General features: G+C 27.8%; 5 protein-coding genes across 16 annotated transcripts in view; 4 read left to right on the top strand and 1 right to left on the bottom strand.

Moving 5' to 3' along the window:
* Positions 1–26,744, bottom strand: part of LOC105151406 (putative multidrug resistance-associated protein lethal(2)03659) — a 52,127-nt gene that overhangs the window by 9,710 nt on the left and 15,673 nt on the right. For 2 of the 5 annotated variants that reach the window (XM_011065095.2, XM_011065097.2), the window contains exon 2: positions 67–188. The gene's annotated coding sequence lies outside the window, so the exon portion shown is untranslated. Of the gene's footprint in view, positions 1–66; positions 189–25,838; positions 26,369–26,567; positions 26,658–26,744 lie in introns of those variants that run through there. The other 3 variants (XM_087408906.1, XM_087408907.1, XM_087408908.1) reach the window with 3 other exon arrangements.
* On the top strand, positions 185–7,081 carry LOC105151425 (odorant receptor 4-like). Of its 4 annotated transcripts, none has more exons than XM_087408927.1 (7): positions 185–1,247; positions 1,342–1,792; positions 2,427–2,568; positions 2,780–2,879; positions 4,899–5,009; positions 5,371–5,526; positions 6,310–7,081. In XM_087408927.1, the coding sequence occupies exons 1-7, from the start codon at positions 1,185–1,187 to the stop codon at positions 6,358–6,360; spliced, it is 1,074 nt and encodes a 357-aa protein (XP_087265053.1). In that variant the 5' UTR covers positions 185–1,184; the 3' UTR covers positions 6,361–7,081. The 4 variants fall into 4 exon arrangements, with proteins under 4 accessions (XP_087265053.1, XP_087265052.1, XP_087265051.1 ...); XM_087408926.1 differs by having other exon boundaries at positions 2,397–2,568; XM_087408925.1 differs by having other exon boundaries at positions 2,286–2,568; positions 5,371–5,488.
* LOC105151427 (odorant receptor 4-like) lies at positions 8,993–12,530 on the top strand. The gene is made up of 7 exons (XM_011065124.2): positions 8,993–9,088; positions 9,193–9,646; positions 9,927–10,233; positions 10,674–10,773; positions 11,793–11,912; positions 12,051–12,206; positions 12,341–12,530. Exons 1-7 carry the CDS (start codon positions 9,083–9,085, stop codon positions 12,389–12,391), a joined length of 1,194 nt encoding a protein of 397 aa, XP_011063426.2. The 5' UTR covers positions 8,993–9,082; the 3' UTR covers positions 12,392–12,530.
* LOC147908750 (odorant receptor 4-like) lies at positions 13,041–21,251 on the top strand. 3 transcript variants are annotated; one of them, XM_087408929.1, is made up of 7 exons: positions 13,041–14,896; positions 16,390–16,837; positions 18,293–18,578; positions 18,687–18,786; positions 19,242–19,352; positions 19,691–19,846; positions 21,008–21,251. In XM_087408929.1, the coding sequence occupies exons 1-7, from the start codon at positions 14,891–14,893 to the stop codon at positions 21,059–21,061; spliced, it is 1,161 nt and encodes a 386-aa protein (XP_087265055.1). In that variant the 5' UTR covers positions 13,041–14,890; the 3' UTR covers positions 21,062–21,251. The 3 variants fall into 3 exon arrangements, with proteins under 3 accessions (XP_087265055.1, XP_087265056.1, XP_087265054.1); XM_087408930.1 differs by lacking the exon at positions 13,041–14,896 and adding an exon at positions 14,903–16,190; XM_087408928.1 differs by lacking the exon at positions 13,041–14,896 and adding an exon at positions 14,903–16,224.
* Positions 21,531–25,289, top strand: LOC105151405 (odorant receptor 4-like). 3 transcript variants are annotated; one of them, XM_087408923.1, is made up of 8 exons: positions 21,531–21,621; positions 21,714–21,828; positions 21,914–22,388; positions 22,688–22,994; positions 23,413–23,512; positions 24,588–24,707; positions 24,838–24,993; positions 25,128–25,289. In XM_087408923.1, the coding sequence occupies exons 2-8, from the start codon at positions 21,823–21,825 to the stop codon at positions 25,176–25,178; spliced, it is 1,215 nt and encodes a 404-aa protein (XP_087265049.1). In that variant the 5' UTR covers positions 21,531–21,621; positions 21,714–21,822; the 3' UTR covers positions 25,179–25,289. The 3 variants fall into 3 exon arrangements, with proteins under 3 accessions (XP_087265049.1, XP_011063396.2, XP_087265050.1); XM_011065094.2 differs by having other exon boundaries at positions 21,538–21,828; positions 21,935–22,388; XM_087408924.1 differs by lacking the exon at positions 24,588–24,707 and having other exon boundaries at positions 21,538–21,828.

The raw sequence follows: 26,744 nt of genomic DNA, 5'->3' as shown, positions 1-26,744 counted from the left end.
TTAAAAAAGTAGTTTAGAAAGTGTTTTAAGTAATTAAAAAATTTTTTTAATGTATTCTATACTCACCAAATTGATTGTGATAAGAACCTTTTCTCATTAAAAGCTCTCATTAATCGTCTAGAAATAAGGCAGTCGAATTTGTCTGACACTTTCCCTGATCACTCTCCCTATGCGCTATATCATATTTCCTTGAATAAGAACGATCCTTATCGTGAGTAAAGTTGAACAGTATACATAATACAAATTTTCAACAAAAAAGAAGATATTTAAAAGATGTAACCAATTAGTTCATTCGAATAATGCAGCTCTAGCGTGATGGCAGTGTTATGTACTTGGCGAAAGACGCTACTGTGTCTACTGAATCTCGTTATCCTGATGCTTAAAACGGTTGTAAATTTACTGATAACACAAATCTTTCTTTTTATCACCGTTTTTAAACGACACGTGTTTATACTTTTGTTTAATATAAGAGCTAGTCATTTTAAAACATTTTCAAATTTAGTCTATTTATTTATATGTCTCGCATTTTTTGTTGTTATTCATTTTTAGGAATATTTATTATTTAATATTTATATTTTATATTTATTTAATATTTATTATTTAATAATTAATTTACTCGATTTAAATAATTTATTTTATTCATATATGTCATCAAATAAAATAAGTTTAGTCTGAAATAAGTATTGTTCACACATACACACGCACATATAACATTAAATTCAGTAAGTACTAGCTAGTTGCACACTGAATACTATATTTTTCTAACATTTAGACGTCGTGCAATTCTAAGTACGAATGCGAACGACATAATATACGAGCGAGAACGATACTTTCTTTATTTTTATTTTCTTGTATGTTCAGAAAATAACATCTGGCAAATAGCTGCAGTGAAAGGAAACGATATTATTGCATGTCGAAACAGTCAAGGAACTCCTATAACACGGGAAATAAGAAAACGAGCTCCAGGAAGACTGTAATTATAGTGTGTCTGCGATATTTTTGGTGAAATTCTCATACTTTCCGTATTCGATGTCGTATGTGAAAGAAGTAACAAAAAAAAATATATGCACGACTGGCTCGTTAATCTTGCAAGAAAATTGATGTTATTCATTTATTTTGCATGATCGGCATGCCTCAGCATTTCTCAGCATTTGACTAGAAAAGTTTACCTCGAAGCTAGTACGATGTATCTATTGCCAGTCTGCTGTACACCTTCGACTCGCATCGAAGTCCAAAAAGTCATGCAGGTAAAGTTAACAACAATATGAAAGAATATTCTGTCATCACCTCTGAAGAAACAAACTGTAAATTCCTGAATGACGATATTTCTTTCATTTTTAGTCCGAAGCTGATCTCACTGAAGCATTAAACCTAATAATTTGGAACAAACGATTCTTATCTTTTTTGGGTTTATGGCCTCTCAAGCCGAATCAGTTTCTATTCATATTTTTTACCATATACATGATAATTTATTGTATCATGGGGGCAGGCCATTTGATCAAAAATTTTGATCAGCCAGAAGTCGTCGTGGCAAATTTAACAGATAACGTACTGTTTGGAATGATATTGGGAAAATTGTTCATATGCAAACGCAACTGCGAGATAATGATCGAGTTTCTGAAAAGCATCGAAATCGATTTCACGGCAAGGATGTACGACAATGTTCAGGAGAAAATGGCGTATTTATATTATAACAAAATCGCACTGCTTTTCGTGAAGATATCGACAAGTATGGCAGGGATAGCAGCCACGATGTATTACTTGAGGACATTTTTCGAAAATTGGAGCGCGAGTAAGTACGACCATTATATATTTTCACGCGTAAGACTTAAAGCTATATTTCATGATAATGGTTTAAAAAGCATTATCTATCGTTCATTATCTATTAATTATCTCCTCGAGTCATTATTTGCTATTCCAAAGTGGAGTGTACTATGCAGACACTGAGTTACGTTCCAACTCAATACTTTTAGATATCGAGATGCTATAAGTAATAAAAATTTAATTTTTATTTGAAATAATTGAGTATAATACAGCACTGTCGTTTATTTTAATAAAACCGTATTTTTTGATGTTACAATTTTTATTTTGAATATTTAAATATTTTTAATTCTATTTATACGCTGTAAAAGGCTATAAGCTAATTTATAGAAAAAGATAAAATTACTTGCAATTGGTTTCTTTTTGGGTCAGTCTGATCGACGATTACGCATATTCCAATTAGGCTATGGTTGGATAAATATAATAAAGACGATGGAAAATTAAATGTAACGTGATGTATATAGTTGTATCCGGTAATTTTTCGTATAAATTACCGTATCCGGTTCATCCCTTCTTTGAGATCAAGGACACTTCTACGTACATATGCATGTGCGTGTATCTGGCGCTATGTGTAGCGATTATAGTATGCGGTTATGCTGGTCCAGATGCTTTTGTACTCAGCATGACTCTTCATGTTTGCGGTCAACTTGCCGTTTTATCATGCAAAGTCAACCGTTTGTTAAGAGATAATGAGAATTATCATCGCCATATTAGTAACATTGTGATGAGACATTACCACCTAATAAGGTGAATTCATATTTAATTTATTACACGTAATAATAAGATTTTAATATAATAGTAATTTTAATTATAATGCGTTTGCATAGGTATATATATATATATATATATATATATATATATATATATATATATATATATATATAGATTATGTCAAGCTAACTATTATAGTCTGATATCAAGAATAATATGATATTTTAACAATGTATTACAATTCCAGATTAGCAGAGATCTTAGAGAACAATTTCAACATAATATGCCTACAGCAAACTTTGGGCACTTTATTGTTGCTCTGTTTCACAGTATATCATATAATTTCGGTGAGCTTTATGATTTGAAAGTTGGAAGATTATTCTTCCATTTTACAATTTGCTTCTCCTTTAAAAAAAATATTGATGCTAAATAAAATATTATATACATATACATTTTAGCAATATTTTATAATTGGGTCGAAAATAAGTGTTAAATTTTTAAAAAATTTGGTGCTTATTTTTCTTTCAAGTTTATTATAGTTTTTATCAACTTTGTAATTATATAAAAAAATTATAGATCCTTGTAAAAAGCGTTTGTTTTTACGTATATGTTGCAGCCACAGACTTCTATAACTAGAAGTGCGTTTCGAGTTTCGTTTCATTTATTCTTCTTTATTAATTGATTAACAACAAAGACAAATGACGCATCATGCGCTTCATACGTAATTCGGAACGTATCCTAGATTACTAATTCAATGTGATAGAAAAGAAATGAACTTGATTCCGAATTTTTCTTGTTTCATTCAATTTTTCAGTTTGCCATATGCTTATGCATGTGTCCTGTCTGTGAATTTATGTGAAATCATTAATATTACTGTGCGATTCATATAGGGTGTATTGCCAAAATAATTGCCAAATATTTCATGGGCAGGAGAGCGGGCTAAACTAAATCAAAAAGTTCTCTTCCATTTTGTAATTTTCACAATAATTAACAAGCTATTAATTACTAACAATTATAGAAAATTGGTCTTCAATAATTTTTTATTCAAATACTATTAACTTTACAGAAAAACTGCAAGAGACAAAAATTGTTTATTTTCTTCTCATAAAGTTTTGAAAATTTTTTCAGAATTTTTTCAGAATTTTTTAATGTTGGTAAAAATAAGAAGATGCAGTATTAAAAGTTGATAAAAAATTCTGAAAAAATTCTTAAAGCTTTATGAAAAAAAAATAAACAAGTTTTTCTCTTGTAGTTTTTCTGTAAAGTTGACAGTAAATAGACTGACAATGAGACTGACTACAAAAAATTATTAAAAACCAATTTACGACAATTTTTAGTAATTAATATCTTGTTAACTATTGCAAAAATTGCAAAATGGTAAAGAATTTTTCGACTCAGTTTAGTCCGTTCTACCTGCTCATTAAATATTTGGCGATTATTTTGGGAAACTGTATATATGAGAGTGAGTGAACACAAATATGGCGCTGCTCAGCGCTTCAAACATGGAGATAAAATCGACAGTCTATTTCTAGAAGTCTGTGATTGTAGCTTTTATAATGTGATAAACAAAAAATGTAAATGGATAATTTCACTAATTCCGGGTAGCAAGTTGTCGTTATTTTGACGTCGATAGTTAATCATTTTAAATTATGACGTTATGTAATCTATATTTAAGATGTCATAATATAATTATCTTATTGACCAAATGACTTAATAACGTCATTTATTTATGACGTCTTTACAATGTCATACTTAATGACATTAATTGGAGTTGAATAAATGGCCAATTAACGTATATTTATTCCGTTAATAACATGAAAATAATGATGTATTTTTTATGTCAGTTTATGACTTTGTGTGAGTGATAAGAATTCATGTCATTTTATGATGTCTAGATGTCAAGGAGCTTATGATTCTTAAAATAAAGTGGAAATTATGAAAGTAATTGAAACTACTAGAATATTTATAACTTCAATATCTAGCAATTTTGATTATTTTTGTAATATTCACTTCGTCTCAGAAACCATATAAATTCGTCATAAGAATAATTAATGACGTAAAATGAACGATATCTTGCTACTAATAACACAAAAAAAATGACATAATTTTTACGTCGACTTATGATGTCATGTATCTGTGACAAATCCACGTCATTTTACTATGTTTGGACACCATTTTAAATCATCATAAGAATGACTAATTAATGACGTTAAACAGACGACACCTTGGATAACTTATAATTATAGCGCAGAATTCTTTAAAATTTGAGTATTTTCTCGTAAATAATATACATGCACAATATTTTTTATAAATTAATTACTGTTCATGTTGATATTCAATTAATGAACGGTTAAATCATATTTCAGACATCGGCATATGGCGATGAAACTACTCTCCTAGCTTTTGCATTATATGTATCTTGCGTAATTAGTACAATTCTTGGTTATTGCTATATAGGGGAGTGCCTCATCATTGAGGTAATTACAAAAAATAGGATAATTAATTTACCTATCTGGGTATAAAAAATATGTAATGATCTATTTATGTCTAAGCCAAAGTGTCTGCAAATTTGTTCATTTTTTAATCTTATTTTGAAATTACTCTACTTAATTAAAGTACTAATTATTTGAATTAAATGCTAAAAATCTTAAATAAATTAACTATAAATTATTTCCTAGAAAACACAAATTAGACAAAGAGTCCAAATTTGGAACGTACAGCATATAAGACAAAAGTAACTTAAAGTAACTTACAAGTCATCTTATGTTCTGATTTTGGATTTCGTGTAATTTGAATAGCCTTTATAAAATATATATTAACATTGCTTGTTTTATTCAGAGCACAGCATTACGTGAAGCATTTTACAATTCCAATTGGTACAATAATCCTCCATCAACATCAAAGTTAATCAATATTTGCATGGTTCGATCTGAGAAACCATTAATGTTAACTGCCGGTAAATTCTGTGTATTATCATTGAATACGTTTACGAGTGTAAGTTAATATATGATATGTTTAAGGAGATCCTAAAGCCTCCTATTTTACCACGTAAGCATGTATAATTTTTGTATAAGAAATACTTTTTTCTCTTTCACCGATTTGAAAATCCTTTTCCAGAATTAAAGTATATGCATTAATACGTATATGTCTGAAAAGTGGAGAACAATCAAAAAATTGTTTAAAAAATTTTGAACAATTCAAAATTGATATATTTTTTACCATTTCTTATGCTGATTCTACAATGAATCGGTAGTTGGAAGTTTTGGTCTTAATCGGTGGAAGTTGGCCAATCAGCCTTAGTCGTACAAATTGGCCAACTCTTATTGGTCAACTAAAAAACTTACCAATAAAACTTAGGACTACCGATTACCGACTCATTGAATCAGTGTAAAGCTGGAATCAGACTTAATCTCAATCTTTAATGCATAGTCTGATTCCGGCCTAACATGACATTTCAGCTGTCAAGATCTATCATAAAGCTTAATAACATGTACAAAATAGTGGTTTCCAGACACGAACAAACAACATTGTGTTCTTAGAATTAAACTCAGATGCTTTATCATGACTAATTTGTTATTTGAAAAGTGACACGTGTAACTGCATGTATCATAGATTGCGTAAGGTATTGCTGTGGTAGTATAAGAAGACATGTCGGTGTGCGGCGCGACCTCTAATGATTTCGTTGGAGTTTGAATTTTGCTTTAGGATCCCCTTAAATTGTATATTTTTCATTGTTTTGTTAATGCACATACTTCTTAGAGCATATTTTATTTACAGATTGTAAAAACATCGATGGCGTATGTATCTGTGTTACGCAAGTTTATATAAAAGTATTTTAGTTTAAAGTATTTTATCAAAATTTGTCTAAAAAACATATAAGATTATATTAACAATTAGTTTATATTTTATGTTAATTATAATTATATATAATAATTTATATTAACTATGTTATAATTTATAAACTTGTTAATGCTAATTATCTATATCTATATTGTTTTAATAATATAACAAACAAATATATTTGTTGAAGTTCATAATATTGATATTTGAAATTTATACATAATGCTTACGTCACATACTGATAATTATATTTGAAATTTAGATTAAGAAATCTATTTTTCATTATAACAGAATTTTAATTATATAGAATGAAAAGCAGTGAAAGCAATAATAAAAGAATTCAAATCACGGAAAAAAATTTTTTATGTGCATGAATATGTGTAAATATATATAAACATACATAAACACTTATAAAAATTCATAAATATGTATAATTATATGAAATTTATCCATACATGTTCATACATCTTTTTTTCTTTCGTAAAATTATTTTTTAGTGTAATAGAAATAATAATAATAATGTGAAAACAAAAAATAATTAAAGAGATAATTTTCGCATTGTTTGTTTTAGAAAAAAAAAACAAGTTTGGGAAAATATTTAAAAAATTGTTCATATATAATTATGCATAATTTTATATATAATTATACATAAATAATTTTTTATATTTCTTCAAACTTGATTTTTTCTAAAACAAATAGTGCGAAAATTACCTTTATAATCATTTTTAACGTTTTCACATTACTATTATTATTTCTATTACATTAAACAGTAATTTTATAAAAGAAAAAAAAATGTATGACATGTATGGACATATTTCATATATAATTATACATGTTTATAGATATTTATGCGTGTTTATGTTTATACATATTTAAATATATTCATGCATGAAAAATTTTTACCAGGTATTACAAGAATAAATATCATATTTAGATGTATTTCCAAATGCACGTGAATATGTAGGTTTAAAAACAAATCTTAATAAACACCAGCTAACGCTAAATATTCATAGAAAGTTCAAATCGTATTGTATGCCGAATATTCCGATGAAAGAAGTCAGAATCACAAAATATACAAATGTCGATGAAATGTACAGAATATTATATGAATATTCTTGTGTATATCACAAAATCGCGAGCGAGCGAGACATATCTTCGCCGACAGAGGGCTATTTACTCGTTAACAAGAATCATCTAGGAGAGAATCATCTAGGAGAGAATATAAGGAGCGCAACATTTTGCTTGTAATGTGATCAATGTTAAATCGATGGAAATTCAACATCGACCGACGTTAATTCAATATTGATCGATCAATCATTTGTAATTGAAGATGTAAGGAGGATACTGTATTGAGGGCATACAGTAAGTCCGTATGCGAAATGGTCGAAATCTATTGTTGAAATCTATAGTTAAAATGGCATTGACGTTGATCGAGCAACCATTTCTGGCTGGACAGAAAAACCAGCTTACTCCTGACACATGTCTACAATCTCTATTGCTACTATTCATTGTAGACGACGTTTAAAATTTGTTCACACTGTTATAAAACAGATATTCCACAAATATAGTTTTAATAAAATAATTAAATTGTGCGACATTTCACGCGTCACCTTCGCATACAAAGCCTTATAGTTAAGCTTTTTCAAGATTTTTTAATCAAATTTTTATTAATATACAATTCTACATAACACGTACATACACAAGGTAATCTATTATAGTCTTTCCATACAATTTTCTTCCAACAATTCGTTATTCGAAAAAATATTTCAAATAAAACTTATTCTTATTCAAGGAGGACATCTTATGATGAACACACATTTTTCTTATAGCTGAAGATATCTTTGGAGTAAATTTCACTTGCACTCGAATAACGAATAATTCGGAAGATAATTGAATGGAAAGATTATAATGAATCATACTGTATATTGATGTGGGTTATCAAAACTTCTTTGACGTATTTATCGATGTTGCTTGCCATTATGTCATAAAGGAATATAAGAAAATTATTATTTAAGAACATACACATAATTCACAATATTAAATGATTTTATATAGTAGATAGAGAAATACATTTAAAATATACTGAATTTATATTTTGAATTATAATGTCCGTATTATCGTAATTTATGAGTACAAAAATCGTAATAAAATAATAAAACAAAAATAATTATATAACTTATGGCTATTTTTCTAGAAATTTAAATTATATTTATAATTTAGATCTTCAATTTAGATTTATATTCGTAAGTAAAGTACATTTTTTTGTTTATATCTCAAAATCGTTTTGAGTGTATTAAAATATCCGTATATTTAAATAATAATCTAAAATGCACAGATTCTTTCCATTTTTTATCATAATGGAAAAATTAGTGTTTCAAGATTAGTGATAGAGTTACACTGCACAATATTCAAAAAACTGAACTTTTCATACACGCAATCTAAAACAAACTGACAACAACTTTTGTAATCGTGCATCGATGAAGAACCAATTATGTTCAATTTTATTTTGGATGAAAAGCACAGGTGGGTTCAGTAACACACTTATATGCAATTTATACGTTAATTTTCGGCGCCATTATTACCTGTCCGATAATCCACGTGCTTCTATAGACAATTCTAAGTACGAAAACAGAGATTACTTGGACTCTTACGTTCGTATATTTGGTATAGTTTCATGCGAGCTTTCGAGGAAAGAACAACATAACATACGATGCAGGTGATGAATTGTGGATTTTTTTATTGTTACAAAACGCCATGAAGAGATATATGTTATTACATTAGTTTTTATTAATTACAAAGACTTTTTAATATTTCTTTCAGGATCAAAAAGACTTAGATCGTGCGGCCAAAGTGTTATCTTGGAACAAATGGCTAATGTCAATGTTGGGTCTTTGGCCTTTTCAATCCAACGATCTTATTTTCTCGATTAGTTTTATCTATTTCAGTTTCCTCTTGATTCTGGAGTATCTAAGCTTCTTCCTTTACATCGGTGATCTCGAACTCGTGATCATGAATTTAACAGAAAACGTGGCATTTTTACAAATATTTGTGCGAATGAGTACGCTAAGATTATATAATGATGAAATCGGTGAGGTCATAACGGAGGCCATGAAGGATTTTGATGAGACAAATTATAAAACCGCCGAGGAGATTAAGACATTCGTCACTTACTACGCTAAATCGAGAATCTTTTTTAAGCTGATGATGGTGTTTGTCACAATAACAGCTTCGTCATACTATTTGACTCCGATTCTTATTATTCTCGGAAATGGAGGTGAGTTGCTTTTTTGTATAACTTGATCTCGACGTATTTAGAAGAAATATGTAAAATATATGAAACAAATAAAGTCGTTAACTGGCAGTTGCGCATTTTTATTATACTTGGTTTTACAGAACGAGTTTTCATATTTTTATGATGAATATTTTTTTTTATCTTCAAGTTTTCAAAATCTACGTATCTCCTTGAGTTTGAAAAAAGTGCCAAAGGTAGAAATTTTATTAAAAATGATTTTTTTTAATGCTAGTATTAACGTCAGAGTTGAACGTTTTCTTAGGACTACCTGAAATAGTGACCAACGAAAATGTGACTCAAATAATTTACCTATTGCCTTATCGCTTTCATGTGTTCTACGCGATTGAAAATATACGTATGTACACGATTACATACGTCTGGCAAATGCCGTTTGCCTTCGTCAGTGCTTGTGGACAAAGCACTGCTGACTGTATTATGGTTACCCTCGTCTATCACATTTGCGGTCAGATGTCGGTTCTTGCTTTGCGCATTAACAATATAGATACCGAAGTCTGTGATTGTGGACCTGAGATGCGACATATGATGCTCATGCATGTACGATTATTACGGTGAGTTCATACATATACATATACGCGGAAGCTTTAGTTAAAAATGTATTGTTAAAAGCTCTCCTTTAGTTTCACATTTTAGTTAAAACTAAACAAAATAGAGCTTTTTCGTTTTTTATCTAAGATAAAGATTTTTGTTACATAAATTCTATATTTTTTTCTATTCTTTATTGACAAAGGAAACACAACTAAGTGTCCCCCTCCAACTTTAATAAACTTTGTATATGAAAGAATGTATATTTAAAGTGTCTTTTATTTTTATCTATATATTAACATATCCAAAACTTATTATACGTAAACTCGAAGGGAATTTGATTATATTTTCTTGTTAAAGAGTTTACCTTAATAATTGAAATTTGGAATAAACTTCTGTTATTAGCAATTTTTATTAAAATAAATTGCATTTATATATGCATTTATATATGCTTGGACTTTCACAGAATGGGAAAGATAATAGGAAAAGCATTTAGCGCTATATTGTTAGTGCATCTTTTAGGAGCTACTTCTCTCGTAAGCATCCTCGGTTATCAAATGTTATCGGTAAGTCAATATTGTAATGATGATCACATAAACGTAATATTTAATACATTTACGTATTTAAAAACAATTATAATATAAGAAAATAATATCAATTTTTGTTTTAACATACATATATTTGGGCCCAAAATTCGCAACTTAAAATAGTATAGCAAGATCGTTCCCGTAAAATTCAATAAAAAATAATTATAAATTTTTATTTTAAGTAATTTTTGTCCTCATATCCATGATCAATCACACGTGAAGTAGTTTAGTGTTCGTTGATGAGCGCACCCAGAAAAAGGTTTTTTCAATTCAAAGAAATGTTTCTTTGCTATACTGTTAAAGAAAAAATTTCTTTGATTTAAACATCATTTTTTAAAATCAAATAAAAAAGTTTATTTAATTAAATAAAATTTATTTAATTAAATAAAAAAATTACATTGAAATAAAAAAATTGGGTATAATTGAAAAGGGGAACAACTGCCAATAAACTGGACCTTGATATATGTTATCAAGATCATAACTCTGAATCATCTCCAACAGGACCGTCGCTCATCATTCATTAAAAAGTTATTAACAAAAAAATTTGAAAAATTATGTTCTTGTCTATAAAACAGAAATTTTCTGTGTTGAGATATATTTTCCAATTTTCCACGCGAAGCAACTCTCACCTCACGTTCCACCCTACTTAAGGGTGCACGACTTTCCACGCAAAGCAACTCTCACTCCATCTCCCCTGTGTATATATATATATATATATATATGTAAAAATAAATTTGCATATCACAACTTTAATTAGAATAATATTATGCAAAAGAAATCAGTTCTTAGCTTATTGATTACACTACTCTTAATAAGATAATCTATTTAAAATTTTTACATATATGTATATTTTTATATTATGTTAGAGCATTAAAAAGCTCTAACGTATAAAAAGTGATTTAAGAATTTTTAAAAAATATTATTGATTAAGTGTTTTCATTATTTTGTTAATTACAATTTATTATTAATCATTTTAATTTTCAATTTTATGTGAATAGAGTCTTTCTAAGGGTGAGACAGGAGTGGTTCCACTTTTATTGAAATTCTTTTTATTCATATTCTTAGTCCTGCTTATACTTTATGCTCATTGTCTTGTCGGCGAGAACCTTTTGACAGAGGTAATGTTTTATGATAAATAAGATGGAAATTTAAAAAAAGAGCTACATATAATATTCATATACATAATAAAATTTGTGTTCGGTGTATCTATGTACAATTTTTTATTGTTTTTTCATAATGTAATAATTTTTTCACAGAGTACTAAAGTGAGTGAAGCGTTTTATAATTGCCGTTGGTATGATATGTCAAAGAATAATGCGCGAATGCTAATACTATGCATGGCAAGATCGCAGAAACCGCTCTGCCTGATAGCTGGAAAATTTACTATGTTTTGCCTCAGCACTTTAACTGACGTAAGCTGATGATTTATATGCGTTTACAAAATTTCTAAAGTAAAAAGACTTCGCTTAGCTTTAGACATTTAAAATATATCGTCGCTGTTGATATAAAAACGAAAACATGATTCAAAAATAAATTGTTTTAACAGGTTTTGAAAACATCCATGGGATATTTATCAGTATTACGTTCTCTCTTATAACATCAAGAGCAATAATTTTTGAAAGCGTGTGCAAAGATAATTTATAAATTGAACATGCTCAAATAGAAATAAATGTATAATTTATAATAAAGAGTGAGAGGAAAGAAACAGAAGTATTATTGTTATCAAAAACTATAAATTGTTTTTAATATTTTTGTATTTTATGTAACATTTTCATTTTTAATATTTTTTTTACAAAAAGATATATTTATTTTAAACCAAATTTTATACATAAAAATAGTAAAGTTCCTTATTTAAAATATTGTTTGCTGTTATATATAACATTTTTTACATAAATTGCACAATTAATATATTGTACTTTAATTGATTTACATATATTATAACTTTTAAAAAATTCGTTTAATTTGATATCGTCTTACATAATCTCAAATCATCTCTACATTTTTGCTGTTATTATTACTGTTACGTATCTTAGCTAAATGTGTTCAGAGAGTCATCCTAGATGATTTGCAATCAAGAAACTTTATTAACAAGTCGATCATAATTATCAAGTTATTTAAAGTAAAACAATTAGCAGACATTAATAATTGGTTAGGCGAAACTCGACAAACAATCATAGAAATATTGTAAAATTGCAAAGATTTTTTGTTCGTCACAGTGAATATTTTGTTGCACCGTGCATTCTTACCTTTAAATACTGCAGATGCATATGTCGACGAGATATCTATTAATGTGCGAATCCACAAAGAGGGGATCGTCTAGTAGATAAGTATCTTTATAGATCGCTTGCGCTAGGTTGATTTTGACAAGCTTGCCTTCGCTTAAATTTATCTCTCTTTCGTTCCCATAGTCGTAATAAAGATACGAAGTCTATGTTTGATTTTATTTGACAGACTCTCACTTCGTCATAACATGATTTGTTCTTCGCTTATATAATATAAACAGAGTATTTTGCTTCACTGAAGATGTAAAGGAGATTCATATGGTGGCTGTCATTAATTCAACCATAAAAATTGACGATTTTATTCAACAAGGACAATTTGTAGCCAGATTACTCCTATTCGACTACTCCTCTTGATCAACATTGCCTACTTCCGGAAAAAAAATTTTACTACAAGTATAATCATTCCGAAGATATTTTTGCAATTATCAGTGACCAACAATTATCAGTACTTTTATGTCTAAAATCTTTAATTTTCTTGTATTAAAAGTGGCTCAAATATATTTATATATTTTCAATAAATAAGCTTTGATTTGTTATACAGGATGAATCATTTAAAACAGATCACCTAAATAACTCGCTTGTTTTTATAACAATAGAAGGAAAAGTGCCAAACAAATTTTGCATGGTTTCAAAGGAACGTATTTTAGTTATGTTGGCTTTCTTCTAGGTGGAGGCACTAAAAAGATCACCTCCATTTTTTTAATGAAATTGTATGATTTTCATACGATATGGTTCCTCTAATTATTCTGCATATTAAGGTAATGATATCAAAAAACCAATAGTTTACGAGATATTTTATACTCATTCTGTCACATGTTGGCATAAAATATTAAGTATCTCGTAAACTATTAATTTTTTGATAATCGTACTTTAATATTTTTAATCTCATTTTGAAATTACTCTACTGTACTTGATTGATCAATTTAATCTTTATTGAGAACCATGTCTCCAAATCTGCCGCAACTCGCCGGCTCGCATAAAGGAACACGACAGTGTCTCACGCCATGACGCTTCGCTTTTCTTAGTGCCAAGACACTACCGAGACAGTACCGTGTTTCCAGATAATAATTAAATGATAATAATTAAATTTTTTTACCTTTTTTACACGTACAACTTACAAAAATTTAAAAAGAATTATGCAGTTGATAATATATTTCTAAATAACTGTAATAATACACTGAACAAAATTTATTAAATCTTGATACACATTTTTTTAAATAGTATTAATCGTAAGTAAACGTTTATTTAGAGTATATATATATATATATATATACATACTTAGAATTATTCAAATAAATATTAAAATTTAGTGTTTCTGTATAATCAGTATTTTTCTTTAAATGCACATACTCGATTCGTACAGTACAATATTCCGAGATACACTGAATAGAGTTATAGTTGGCAGTCTGAATTTTTTTCTATTTCTTAAAGTTTGTAATTAGCGAGTTTTTCGTAAAAACTGATTTCCATGCTACGCCAAGTTTTTTTTCTAGGTTTTAGACAGCAGAACTCTTAACTGCCAAACAAAAATAATTAGCAAATAGGTTTTCGACTGATCATCGGACATATGGCTGTTTTCATTGTACAAAGAAGTAAGATAATAGATGTATAATGAGGATAATATTGCACAAACTAAATTATTATGTCAACATTTTCGATTAAAGTTACAATTGCGCTGTAATGAAAATAATTGATATATCGTCGACCGATGATATCGATTGACTATAGGTATCTATATCGCAGACAATTTTTCTTTAACTGTTTCAGTTTTAAATGAACATCATAAGAAACTATAAAGTTTCAATTAATTTAATATGAAAGTAAGATATATATGTAATAATACATTCCAGTTTTAGAATCAATTTGAAAAACAAATTATGTGTTTCAATTTTACACACCTGTTTTTGTTATCACACTTTTAGATTAATTATAATTAATTCCCAGGAAACAGATTTTGCACCCCAAAATGACAGATATAGTTGTATTTTACAATCTACACTTAATCTTATCGATGTTGTTCGCATAGCATGAATCTATAATATATTTTTTACGGACATTCTGTATTATTAAATTTTGTTTACTGTGAACAACTTAAACTAGATTCTTAAATATTTAAAAAAGAATTATGTTTTTAACATAAATAGAAAAGAAATTAAAAAGAAATGGCAGAACAATATACAATATCGAAAACAATGTATTCAATTTAATAAGATCAACATGAGCAATGCAAGATTAGTAACATCTAATATAATTATTTCTATGATCAAATGATTAGAGTTCCTTTTTTTTACTAGCTAGTGAATTCACTATACAGGGTGTCCTAGAATTGAGAAAACTGCAAAATGGTGGAGGATTTTTCGATTCAGTTTAGTTGCTTTATCAGCATATGAAATATTTGGCGGTCGTTCTAGGACATCCTGTATTATGTAATATACAATTAATTATAATAAAATTCGCAATTTTCCAATTATTTTTGATTAAATCTGATATAATATATTTTCATTATATATACAAAATTTTGTTATTAATTACAAATGAATAGAATAACTATTATTAAATATCATCACACTTGTCTAATGATTATAGAATGATAGAATCCAACACTTAATCAAGATCAAACTTCAATTGTTACACTCGAAAGAAAAGCACAGACTAATCTTATCAAGTAGTGTTTTGTGTATAGATGAAGAAAAATATGTTGACAATATTATTATTTAATTCAACAATTAGTAATTTTAGAAGCATTAAAAAGTTAATGACTGCCTACATTATATTTATTGCGATTGTTGTAATTTTTCTATGATGTGCCGGATATAAAAAAATAGAAGTAATATAAATGTAAGAAAAATAAAAGAGCAGTATTGCTTTTTATTGTATGAAAGACTGTAAGATAATTAGTGCGCCAAGAAAAATGATAGCTTAATAACAACTTAATAGCAGACTGATTATTAAGTTGTTATGTTATCAAATGTACACGGAATTTTAAAATAGCAAAATGACAAAATCGGTACTATACAAATGTCCAGATATTATTTGTTCGACTATCACGCGTATGAATTAACGTAACAATGCACAAGATTTGGAAGAAAACAAATCACAATCGCGGACGATCAGGTGATGAAAAACTACAACTCGATTTGCTATGAGTGTAAGAAATTAATACTCTTTTGCGAAAGATATTCCGTAACCAAAAAGAAAATACTGTTCTCCATTTGATATTAATTACACATTGTGACTTATCTAACTGTTTTTTATACATAATTTAAAATTCGTTGTATAAATCACAACTTCTATTTAAAATATAATATTACAGAACAAAGTTGATTATATTGAAGATTTATTTGTTTATTTGGAACGAATTTTTTCCGTCGGAGGAATATGGCCATCCGAGCGATCGTACGTCCGTTTTGCAATTTATATCACGTATTTCATTCATTACTTTATTATGGCGTTTACCGAGTTTTACAACGTTTTTGGTAATTTGGAACTGATGGTGATGAGTTTCGTGGAAACGATAGCTCACGCCATGACATTTTCAATAGTGTGGCTGATACGCTGCAGTAATTTACTGAAGATAATAATTGATGAAATAAAAAAGGATATAGCAGAACGCAAGTTTGAGAATTCTGAGGAAGAAATAATTTACTACAACTACAATCGCATATCTAAAATATTCACATATGGTTCAAATGTTGGCATGCTCATCACAATCTCATTACTTTATTTTAGACCGCTTATGTATCTCGCGATTACTAATCAAGGTACGTGAAAATTATTAAAATTCTATTCCTTTTCATACTAATTATTATAAATATACAATATCCTGCATAAGTTTTGAGAACACTCTACGTTTTACAACTACGTTTGTAAATAATTATTTAATTGAAAAAAGACGAAATAAAAGTACATACACACGTATGTTATCTATGTACGTATATATTTTCATTTAGCTCTTTTTCAATTAAAGATTTAATAATATGCTTAGATTTATTAATATATTTTATTAATATTTTATTAATATTATATTAAAATATGGAATTTTTACGGAGTCTAAAATCAACTTGCGACTCAAATAGTTTACCACTTTTATAGAAAGCGTTAAACTATAATTAAATGACCTGTGTATATATAACAAAACGTTGCAAATCAAGTGACAATATACATATTAACAATAGACCAAAGCGTGAAATTCAATCTTGAGTGTGTCGATGCTGTGAAATGATTGTTCAATATATTTTCGACTGTATAAGCTTATAGGTGTTCTAGATAAATATTTAATTTATCGTCATTTAAACGTCTTATGAAGTATTTAAATTAAAAACATGTATAGATCACTGTCATGTAATGGCTTTTCTGTAAAACGTAGGGTCCCAAACTTATGAAGGGTACTGTAAATCTATTGTATCTATAATATAGACAATATAACTAAAATATAAAGGGATATTTAAATCATATTGCTTCATTATATTAACCCGGGAGTAGGCACGTCTCGAAACTAATGTTAGTAGGCGCGTTCTGGTAATTTTCAAAATATATTTTCGCACATATATGTGTTATAACTAGAATACATATATGATTATAATTACTATTATAATAATTAATAAGAAAACATTTTGATAATACTTTATATTAATCAATTAAAAACAAAGGAACGTAATAATTACTAGAAACAATTGTACTTATATGATATATCTTTATTTTAATTTTACCTTTTTTTATTTGTTAAAATTATTGAGATGTAACGAAATAATAAGAAAATTATAATAATTTTATTTTTTATTTATAAAAATATAATAATGGCGAAAACTGGCGGAGACAACAAACACTAACGTGGGCGTGCTACTTTTAGACCGACCATTACAAACATATCAAATTTTATGTAGATAAGCGTCTTTACGTCACATTTTTACGTACATTTATTTTTGCACACTATACAAAAAAGCATTAACAAACATTTACAAGTAAAAATGTAATAGTATCAATAAATTGAAAGATATAAATAGAAAATGGAAGAGTCCGGCGAAATGTACGCGATCACTCCCGGGTTAATATTGACAAATCTTTACATAATTATAGAAGTGACTGTACATTCTGCAATCATTGCATAATTATAAAAGAGACTCTGTATTTATAAGTATTTTGTTCGAAATAAAATTCGAATAAATAAATTTCTTTAATATTAATGTTTCTTTGTTTTCTACTCTTAATATTTCCAGCATTACGTAACAGTACGGAATTACTTACATTACCATATAGAATCCATTCATTTTTTGATACTACTAATCTTCGTACGTACACATTGATGTATTTGTATCTATTTCCAATGATTTACATAGCTATTTGTCATATGGCAGCGATATGTCTGGTAGTTGTCTTAGTGTTTCATATTTGCGGCGAATTAGCCATTTTGTCATATCGTATCAGACATATTGGAGAAAACTCGCAAATCATATTAGTGCACAGAATTCGTAATATCATTCGAATGCATCTCAAGATAATATGGTAAGAATATTACTATTAATATTGTATAATAGTATATATAGTAGGTTTCAGCTTATTTACCTTTTTATTCCTTTCGTGTATTATGTTGCTGAAACATCATGACTGAAGGATGGCAAAATCCGTGGACAATACTTTTAATTTGATTCTTTTGGATGAACTCTTCGGCAATAGTGTTGTACTGGCTATCTCATTGTATTATGTCATGATGGTATATCACATATTATTGAATATCATTATTATGAAAGATATAATTTAGCAATATCAAGTGTTGGTCGGTAGAAATTGTTATATTATAAAATATTTATAACGTTTACCTGATATTATAATTCTTGATTTTTTTCTAAGAAGTATTATTAAAATTTTTATTTAAAAACGAAAAAGACAATCACATCCTACATTTCTTTCTCTCTATCAACTGCACAATAGCACAAAGAAAAGCATTGAACTCTCTAGCCGTCTCTCACTATACGGTTTTCTTGCGTCCAAAGAGACACCAAAATTTTTGTTAAGAAGAAAGTTATAGTAAACATTTTTGTAAAATATGATATTTCAATTGTTCAAAAAATTATTAAAATATATCATAATTGAAAAAAATATATTATAATTAAAAGTTATAGAACATATCTGCATATATGACTTTGTAAATAACTTTACATTTTTCAGAACTTGGATATTTCAGAAATACCAACCTGCTTCACTTTTATATTTTTCGCTATTACTGCCCTTGTTATGCTCTTTGGATATTGCTTGATTGGTGACCAACTAGCTCAACAGGTATTATTAAAAAAAAAATAATTAATGTGGTGACAGAGGAATAAACTCCTTTTGTTTGATGTTATTAATATAAATATCAGATTCTTATGCAATTTCATATTTTTTTAGAAAGCAGATTGAAAAGTAACATCAAAATAGAAATTTATTAAAAAAGCATTCTAAAAATTCATATTTATTTGTGCATATTGTACATCTTTACATATTTGTGCAAATTTGCATATTTTGTACATGTCTGCAAAAAATATCTGCATAAAAATCCGATGTCTAATTATTAATGACTAAGATTTTTATCGCAATTTTTATATTAAATATTTATCATGCAACTATTTTGTGTTTAGTGCATAAGCGTGCAGAATGCATACTATCATTGCAATTGGTACCAGATGCCACTGAGTTTTAGGAAATGCCTATTAATATGTATGATTCGTGGCCAAGTTATACTCTATTTAACAGCCGGAAGATTTTATATATTTTCTTTAAACAGTTTTACGGATGTAAGTGTGTTTATCTTTATTAGTAAAAGTAATAAAAAATGTAATTTATCAAATAGATTTAATATTGGATTGATAAATAATTTCCCTCTATTTTTTAAAAGATGTGGTTAACATTAAATGATGTCACTAATAAATATTTAATCACATTTATAGTAAACATTTTTATAAGATATTTCAACAAATATATACAACAATATGGACAACAAGAACAAATATTTTCAGCACGTGCTGTTTTACTATTTTTATTTATTGCTGTTTTTAAATTGATATTTCTTTTCTTTATGATATGTTTTATATATAACGTTTTTTTTTCCTTTGTAGAAGTAAAATAGCATAATAAATTTTTTCTCAATTAATAAATTTTTTTAATGCACAATAAGCGTCATCTTTCACAAAATATTTACTATAAAATACGAATATAAATAAACATTTATTAATGACAATATTTAGTGTTGACGCATTAACTACGAAAAACACAAGAAAATTATTAGACAATCCAATATTTGTATATTAATGATTATACTGTACGAAATATCATTACCATTTAATTATCTCATTAAAACTATATTTTCGGAGTATCAGTTTTTTTAAAGTATGAGAAATTTCTCTGTATTTCATTCAAAATTATGTTAGAGGTAGTATCACGAGTCGGAATTGAATGGAGATAAAGGAATATACTACGATAAAGAAGTACACTAGTTAGTGAAATGGCGGACAACAAACGATTGACTTAAACGAATATAATATTATTCACACAGTTAAAAAACAGATACTCTACAAGTATATAGCTTTAATAAAATAATTAAATTTTATGATATATATTTTATGCGCCACCCTTTGCATACAAAGTCTTCCAATTAAGCTTTTTAAGATCTTTTAATTAACAATTTTTGTTAATAAAATTCTACATAATATACGTATATAAATACAGTGTGATTTATTATAATCTTTCCATGTTATTTTCTCCCGAACAATTTATTATTAAAAAAAATATTTTAAATAAAACTTATTCTTATTTAAAGAGGACATCTTATGAATACATATTTTTCCTAGCTGAAGATATTTCTGGAGTAAATTTTATTTGAAACATTTTTTCGAATAATGAATAATTCGGGAAATAATTGAAAAGGTTATAATGGATCACTTTCCATATTGATGCAGGTTATCAAAACTTCTATGGCGTATTTATCGATGCTGCGTACCATTATGTTATAAAGGAATATGAGAAAATTATTATTAAAGGATATAAATTCACAATATTGAACGATTTTGCATCGTAGATAGAGAAATACAAAAATTAAAATTTTTTTTATACGCTGAGGTTATATTTTGAGTTTATACTATCGTAATTTATATAAGTATATAAAATCCGAAAAATCATAATAAAATGATAAAACAAAAATAATTGTATAATTTTTTTGTGATAATTTTTTAAAAAATTTAAATAATTTTTATTTATATTTGTAAATAAAATGCATTCCTTTGTTTATGCCTTAAAATCATTTTGAATGTATTAAAATATCTGCTAAATATTTAATTAAATAACCTAACATGCACATATTCTTTCCATTTTTTTATCATGACGAAAAACTTAGTATTCCGAGATTGCGATTAGAGTTACACTGCACAATATTCGTGAAGCTGAATTTTTTGTACACGCAGTCTAGAACAAACTTGACAGCAATTTTTGTTTGTAATCATACAATTTTTGTTTGTAATCATACAATCGATGAAGAACCAATCATGTTCAATTTTACTTTGGATGAAAAGCACAGGTGAGTTCAGTAACACACTTATATGCAATTCATACGTTCATTTTGGGCGCAGTTATTACCTATCCCATAATTCGCGTGTGCTTCTATCCCAGATTCTATAGACAGCTCTAAGCACGAAAACAGAGATTACTTGGACTGTTACATTCGTATATTCGGTACACTTTCATACGAGCTCTCGAAGAAAGAACAACGTAACGCGTGATGCAGGTGATGAGTTGCAATTTTTATTTACTTTTACAAAACGCCATGAAGAATTATATATTATTATATTATTTAACGATTAATTATAAAGATTTTTAAATATTTTTTTGAGGATCAAAAAGACTTAGATCGTGCAGCCAAGGTGTTATTTTGGAACAAACGATTAATGTCGACGCTGGGACTTTGGCCTATTCAATCCAACGATCTTATCTTCTCGATTAATTTTGGCTACTTTACTTTGCTCTTGATTCTGGAATATTTGGACTTTTTTCTTTACATCGGTGATTTCGAACACGTGATCATGAATTTGACAGAGAACATAGCATTTGTACAGATGTTTGTGCGAATGAGTACGCTAAGGTTATATAACGATGAAATTGGTGAAGTCATAATGGAGGCCATGAAGGATTTTGATAAGGCAAACTATAAAACCACCGAGGAGATTAAGACATTCGTCACTTACTACGCTAAGTCGAGGATTTTTTTTAAACTGATGATGGTGTTTGTCACGATAACGGCTTCATCATATTATTTGACTCCGATTCTTATTATTCTCGGAAATGGAGGTAAGTTAGCTTTTTTATATAACTTGATCTCTCAACATATTTAGAAGAATTATGTGAAATAAATAAATAAATATATGAAACAAATAAAGTCTTAGTTAACCGGCAGTTCTGCATTTTTATTATGACTTGATTTTACAGAACGAGTTTTCATATTTTTATGATGAATATTTTTTTTTATCTTCAAGTTTTCAAAATCTACGTATCTCCTTGAGTTTGAAAAAAGTGCCAAAGGTAGAAATTTTATTTAAAATGATTTTTTTTAATGCTAGTATTAACGTCAGAGTTGAACGTTTTCTCAGGATTACCCGAAATAGTGACCAACGAAAACGTGACTCAAATAATTTACCTATTGCCTTATCGTTTTCATCTGTTCTACGCGATTGAGAATATACATACGTACACGATTACATACGTCTGGCAAATGCCATTTGCTTTCATCAGTGCTTTTGGACAAAGCACCGCTGACTGTATCATGATTACTCTCGTCTTTCACATTTGCGGTCAGATGTCGGTTCTTGCTTTGCGCATTAACAATATAGATACCGAAGTCTGTGATTGTGGGCCTGAGATGAGACATGTGATGTTCATGCATGTACGATTATTGCGGTAAGCTCATGCATATGGAAGTTAAGAGCATGTATTGTTAAAAGTTCTTTAGTTTTACATTTCAATTAAAACTAAACAAATTTAAGTTTTCTTATTTTTTGCCTAAAATAAAAATTTTTGTTAGATAGATTCTATATTTTTTTCTATTCTTCACTAACAAGAGAAACACAACCAAGTATTTCCCTCCGACTTTAATAAAGCTTTGTATATAAAAAAAAATTATATAATAAAAGTGTCTTTTATTTTTATGTATATTTTAACATATTTAAACTTATTATACATAAAATTGAAAGAGATATTTCGTTGTATACTTTTGTTAGAGCTGTTTATTTTAACAATTAAAATTTGGAATAAACTGCTGCTCTGTTAGCAACTTTTATTTCAATAAATTACATTTATATAACTTGTATTATTTCAGAATGGGAAAGATAATAGGAAAAGCATTTAGTGCAACATTGCTAGCGCATCTTTTAGGAGCTACTTGTCTCGTAAGCATTCTTGGTTATCAAATGTTAACGGTAAGTCGATATATTGTAATGATGATATAAGAATGAAAGAAATCATAACAATACTAATATAACATAAAGGCATGTAACAGAATAGTTGCGAAAAAATTACTCCCACTCCTTCTATTTTTTCTGATTTCTGCGGCATAAATCTCAGCGCGGCATCAGAGTTACCCTATACCTAACGTATATACTTTAATCCTGGAAAAGGATATTTGAATCTGTGAAAGAAAAAAAAATTTGTTATACAAGAATTATATGATTTAATGACAAAGAGCCTTAAGATCATCTTAAATCAAAGAAACCTTCCTCTGGGTGATTTATCAATCATTCAGTGCTTTCACTAAAGACTACATAGAAGTCGTGGAGTTTTAAATCTTAGGAAATTGATTAATCACAATCAAATATAAAGAAAATACTCGACTAAGATTAATCAATTTCTTATAATTCAAGACCCTGTGACAACTTTTATGAACTAGGGCTATATCCTTAATAGTCATACTGAATTATCTAAATGTAGTTTGAAATGGTCCATATTAAATCTCTTGTATCTCACAAGTCAAAAACTATTGCTTAAAATTAAAATATAGAAATAAGTTTTTTAAACTATTGCTTAAAATTAAAATATAGAAATAAGTTTTTTATTTCATTTCTCGAAAATTTTCCTACTATAATATTTTAAGTAGCGATTTTTGGAGCATGCTATACATGTGTGTGTGCGTGTGCATGTGTGTGTGTGTGTGTGTGTGTGTGTGTGTGTGTGTGTGTGTGTGTGTGTGTATGTGTGTGTAAAAATAAATTCGCATATCATAACTTTAATTAAAATAATATTATGCAAAAAAAATTAATTCATAGCATTGACAATATTTACATTGATTTACACTAATTGTTACAATGATAATATTGTTATTAGTAAGATAATCTACTTAAAATTTTTACATACATGTATATTTATATTTTGCATTAAAAAATTCTAACATATAAAAAGTGATTGAAGTATTTTTAAAAAATATAGATTAAGTGTTTTCACTATTTTATTAATTACAATTTTTATTAATCATTTTAATCTTCAATTTTATGTGAATAGAATCTTTCTAAGGGTGAGACAGGAGTTGTTCCACTTTTAGTCAAATTCTTTATATTCATATTCTTAGTCCTGCTTATACTTTACGCTCATTGTACTGTCGGTGAGAACCTTTTGACAGAGGTAATGTTATATAAAAATATAAAATGAAAATTAAAAAAGAGTTACATATAATATATAATAAAATTTGTGTTCCATATCTATGCACGATTTTTTGTTGTTTTTTTCATAATGTAAATAATCATTTTTACAGAGTGCTAAAGTGTGTGAAGCATTTTATAATTGCCGTTGGTATGATATGTCAAAGAATAATGCACGAATGTTAATACTATGCATGGCAAGATCGCAGAAACCGCTCTGCCTGATAGCTGGAAAATTTACCATGTTTTGTCTCAGCACTTTAACTGACGTAAGCTGATGATTTATATGCATTTACAAAATTTCTAAAGTAAAAAGACTCCGCTTAGCTTTAGACATTTAAAATATATCGTCGCTGTTGATATAAGAACGAAAACATGATTCAAAAATAAATTGTTTTAACAGGTTTTGAAAACATCCATGGGATATTTATCAGTATTACGTTCTCTCTTATAACATTATTGAAGAGCAATAATTTTTGGAAGCGTGTGCAAAGATAATTTATAAATTGAACATGCTCAAATAGAAATAAATGTATAATTTATAATAAAGAGGAGAGAAAGAGAAGTATCATTGTTATCAAAAACTATAAATTGTTTTTAAAGTTTTGTATTTTATGTAATATTTTCATTTTTAATATTTTTTTTACAAAAAGATATATTTATTTTAATCCAAATTTTATACATAAAAATAAGTTCCTTATTTAAAATATCGTTTAATTGCTGTTATATGTAAACTGTATTTTTTACATAAATTGCACAATTGATATGCGTCAATTGATTTATATATATTATATATATTATAACTTTTAAAAAGGTCGCTCAATTTGTTATCATCTTATATAATCTGAAACCATCTCTGACATATTTTTGGTATTATTATAACTGTTACGTATCTTAGCTAAACGCGTTCAGAGGTTATCACACAAGATGATTTGTAATCAAGAAACTTTATTAATAAGTCGATCATAATCATCAAGTTATTTAAAGTAAAATAATTAGAAAACAATAATTGATTAGGTGAAACTCGACAAACAATCATAGGAAAATAGTAAAATTGTAAAGATTTTCTTGTTTATCACAATATGAACATTCTATTGCACCGTGTCACTCTTACCTTTAAATACTGCAAATGCACTTGTCGACGAGATGTCTACTGACGTGCAAATCCATGAAGAGGGGATCGTCTAACATAGTAAGTATTGATATTTTTATAGATCGCATGCGCTAGGTTGATTTTGGCAAACTGGTCATCGCTCAAATTTATCTCTCTTTTGTCCCCACACTCGTAATGAAGATACGAAGTCTATGTCCGACTTTATTTGGCAGCAATCACTTCTTCGTAAAGTGACTATTCGTCGCTTGTTCAAACAGAACATTTTGCATCACTGAAGATGTAAAGAAGATCCATAGTATGCTGACTTTCATTAATTTAATCATAAAAATTTATGATTTCACTCAACAGGAACAGTTCGTAGCCACAAACTATTCCCTATTCGAACTATTTTGACTAACTATTATCTACGAAGCTTTTGGAAAAAAAATTTTTACAAGTATAATCACATGCCGAAGATATTCTTGCAGATATCAGTAACCAATAATCAGTACTTTTGTGTCTAAGATCATTAATACTTTTGTATTAAGTGGCTGAAATATATTTATATATTCAGAATAATTAAACTTTATATTATAATAAGTAATATAGAAATATGTAGATGTCGAAATGTAATGTATCTTTATTTCTGTAAATATTTTACTTTTTGATTTCATAAATCAAGATTTACATAAATATTGTTAGAAAGGCTCAAGCTACACTGACCGTTACATCTTATTATTTAATACGTACATAGCGTGATTTTGTCATGTTGCTTATAATGCTACAGTTACTGTTTCTGCGGAGACGTCGATTAATACAATGGATTTGCACAGCACGCGAAGACGATTACACTAATAATATTATTAAGAATTTATTAGGAACATTAAAAAGTTTAATGATTCTCTGCATCGTATCTGTTACAATCGT

Source organism: Acromyrmex echinatior, chromosome 8 (assembly GCF_024713525.1).
Source record: "Acromyrmex echinatior isolate Ae372 chromosome 8, ASM2471352v2, whole genome shotgun sequence".
Lineage (NCBI taxonomy): Eukaryota > Metazoa > Arthropoda > Insecta > Hymenoptera > Formicidae > Acromyrmex > Acromyrmex echinatior.
The sequence above is the reverse complement of the archived record's forward strand: the minus strand, read 5'-3'. Positions and strand labels throughout refer to the sequence as shown.

Coding starts and splice junctions, on each gene's coding strand:
- LOC105151425 (XM_011065123.2), top strand. CDS start 1,185: ATGTATCTATTGCCAGTCTGCTGTACACCTTCGACTCGCATCGAAGTC. Junction 2,880..4,898: donor CAGTATATCATATAATTTCG/GTGAGCTTTATG, acceptor ATCATATTTCAG/ACATCGGCATATGGCGATGA. Junction 5,010..5,370: donor GGGAGTGCCTCATCATTGAG/GTAATTACAAAA, acceptor TGTTTTATTCAG/AGCACAGCATTACGTGAAGC.
- LOC105151427 (XM_011065124.2), top strand. Junction 9,647..9,926: donor TATTATTCTCGGAAATGGAG/GTGAGTTGCTTT, acceptor ACGTTTTCTTAG/GACTACCTGAAATAGTGACC. Junction 11,913..12,050: donor GCGAGAACCTTTTGACAGAG/GTAATGTTTTAT, acceptor ATTTTTTCACAG/AGTACTAAAGTGAGTGAAGC.
- LOC147908750 (XM_087408929.1), top strand. Junction 16,838..18,292: donor TCTCGCGATTACTAATCAAG/GTACGTGAAAAT, acceptor TAATATTTCCAG/CATTACGTAACAGTACGGAA. Junction 19,847..21,007: donor CTTTAAACAGTTTTACGGAT/GTAAGTGTGTTT, acceptor ATATTGATGCAG/GTTATCAAAACTTCTATGGC.
- LOC105151405 (XM_087408923.1), top strand. Junction 22,389..22,687: donor TATTATTCTCGGAAATGGAG/GTAAGTTAGCTT, acceptor ACGTTTTCTCAG/GATTACCCGAAATAGTGACC. Junction 22,995..23,412: donor ATGCATGTACGATTATTGCG/GTAAGCTCATGC, acceptor GTATTATTTCAG/AATGGGAAAGATAATAGGAA.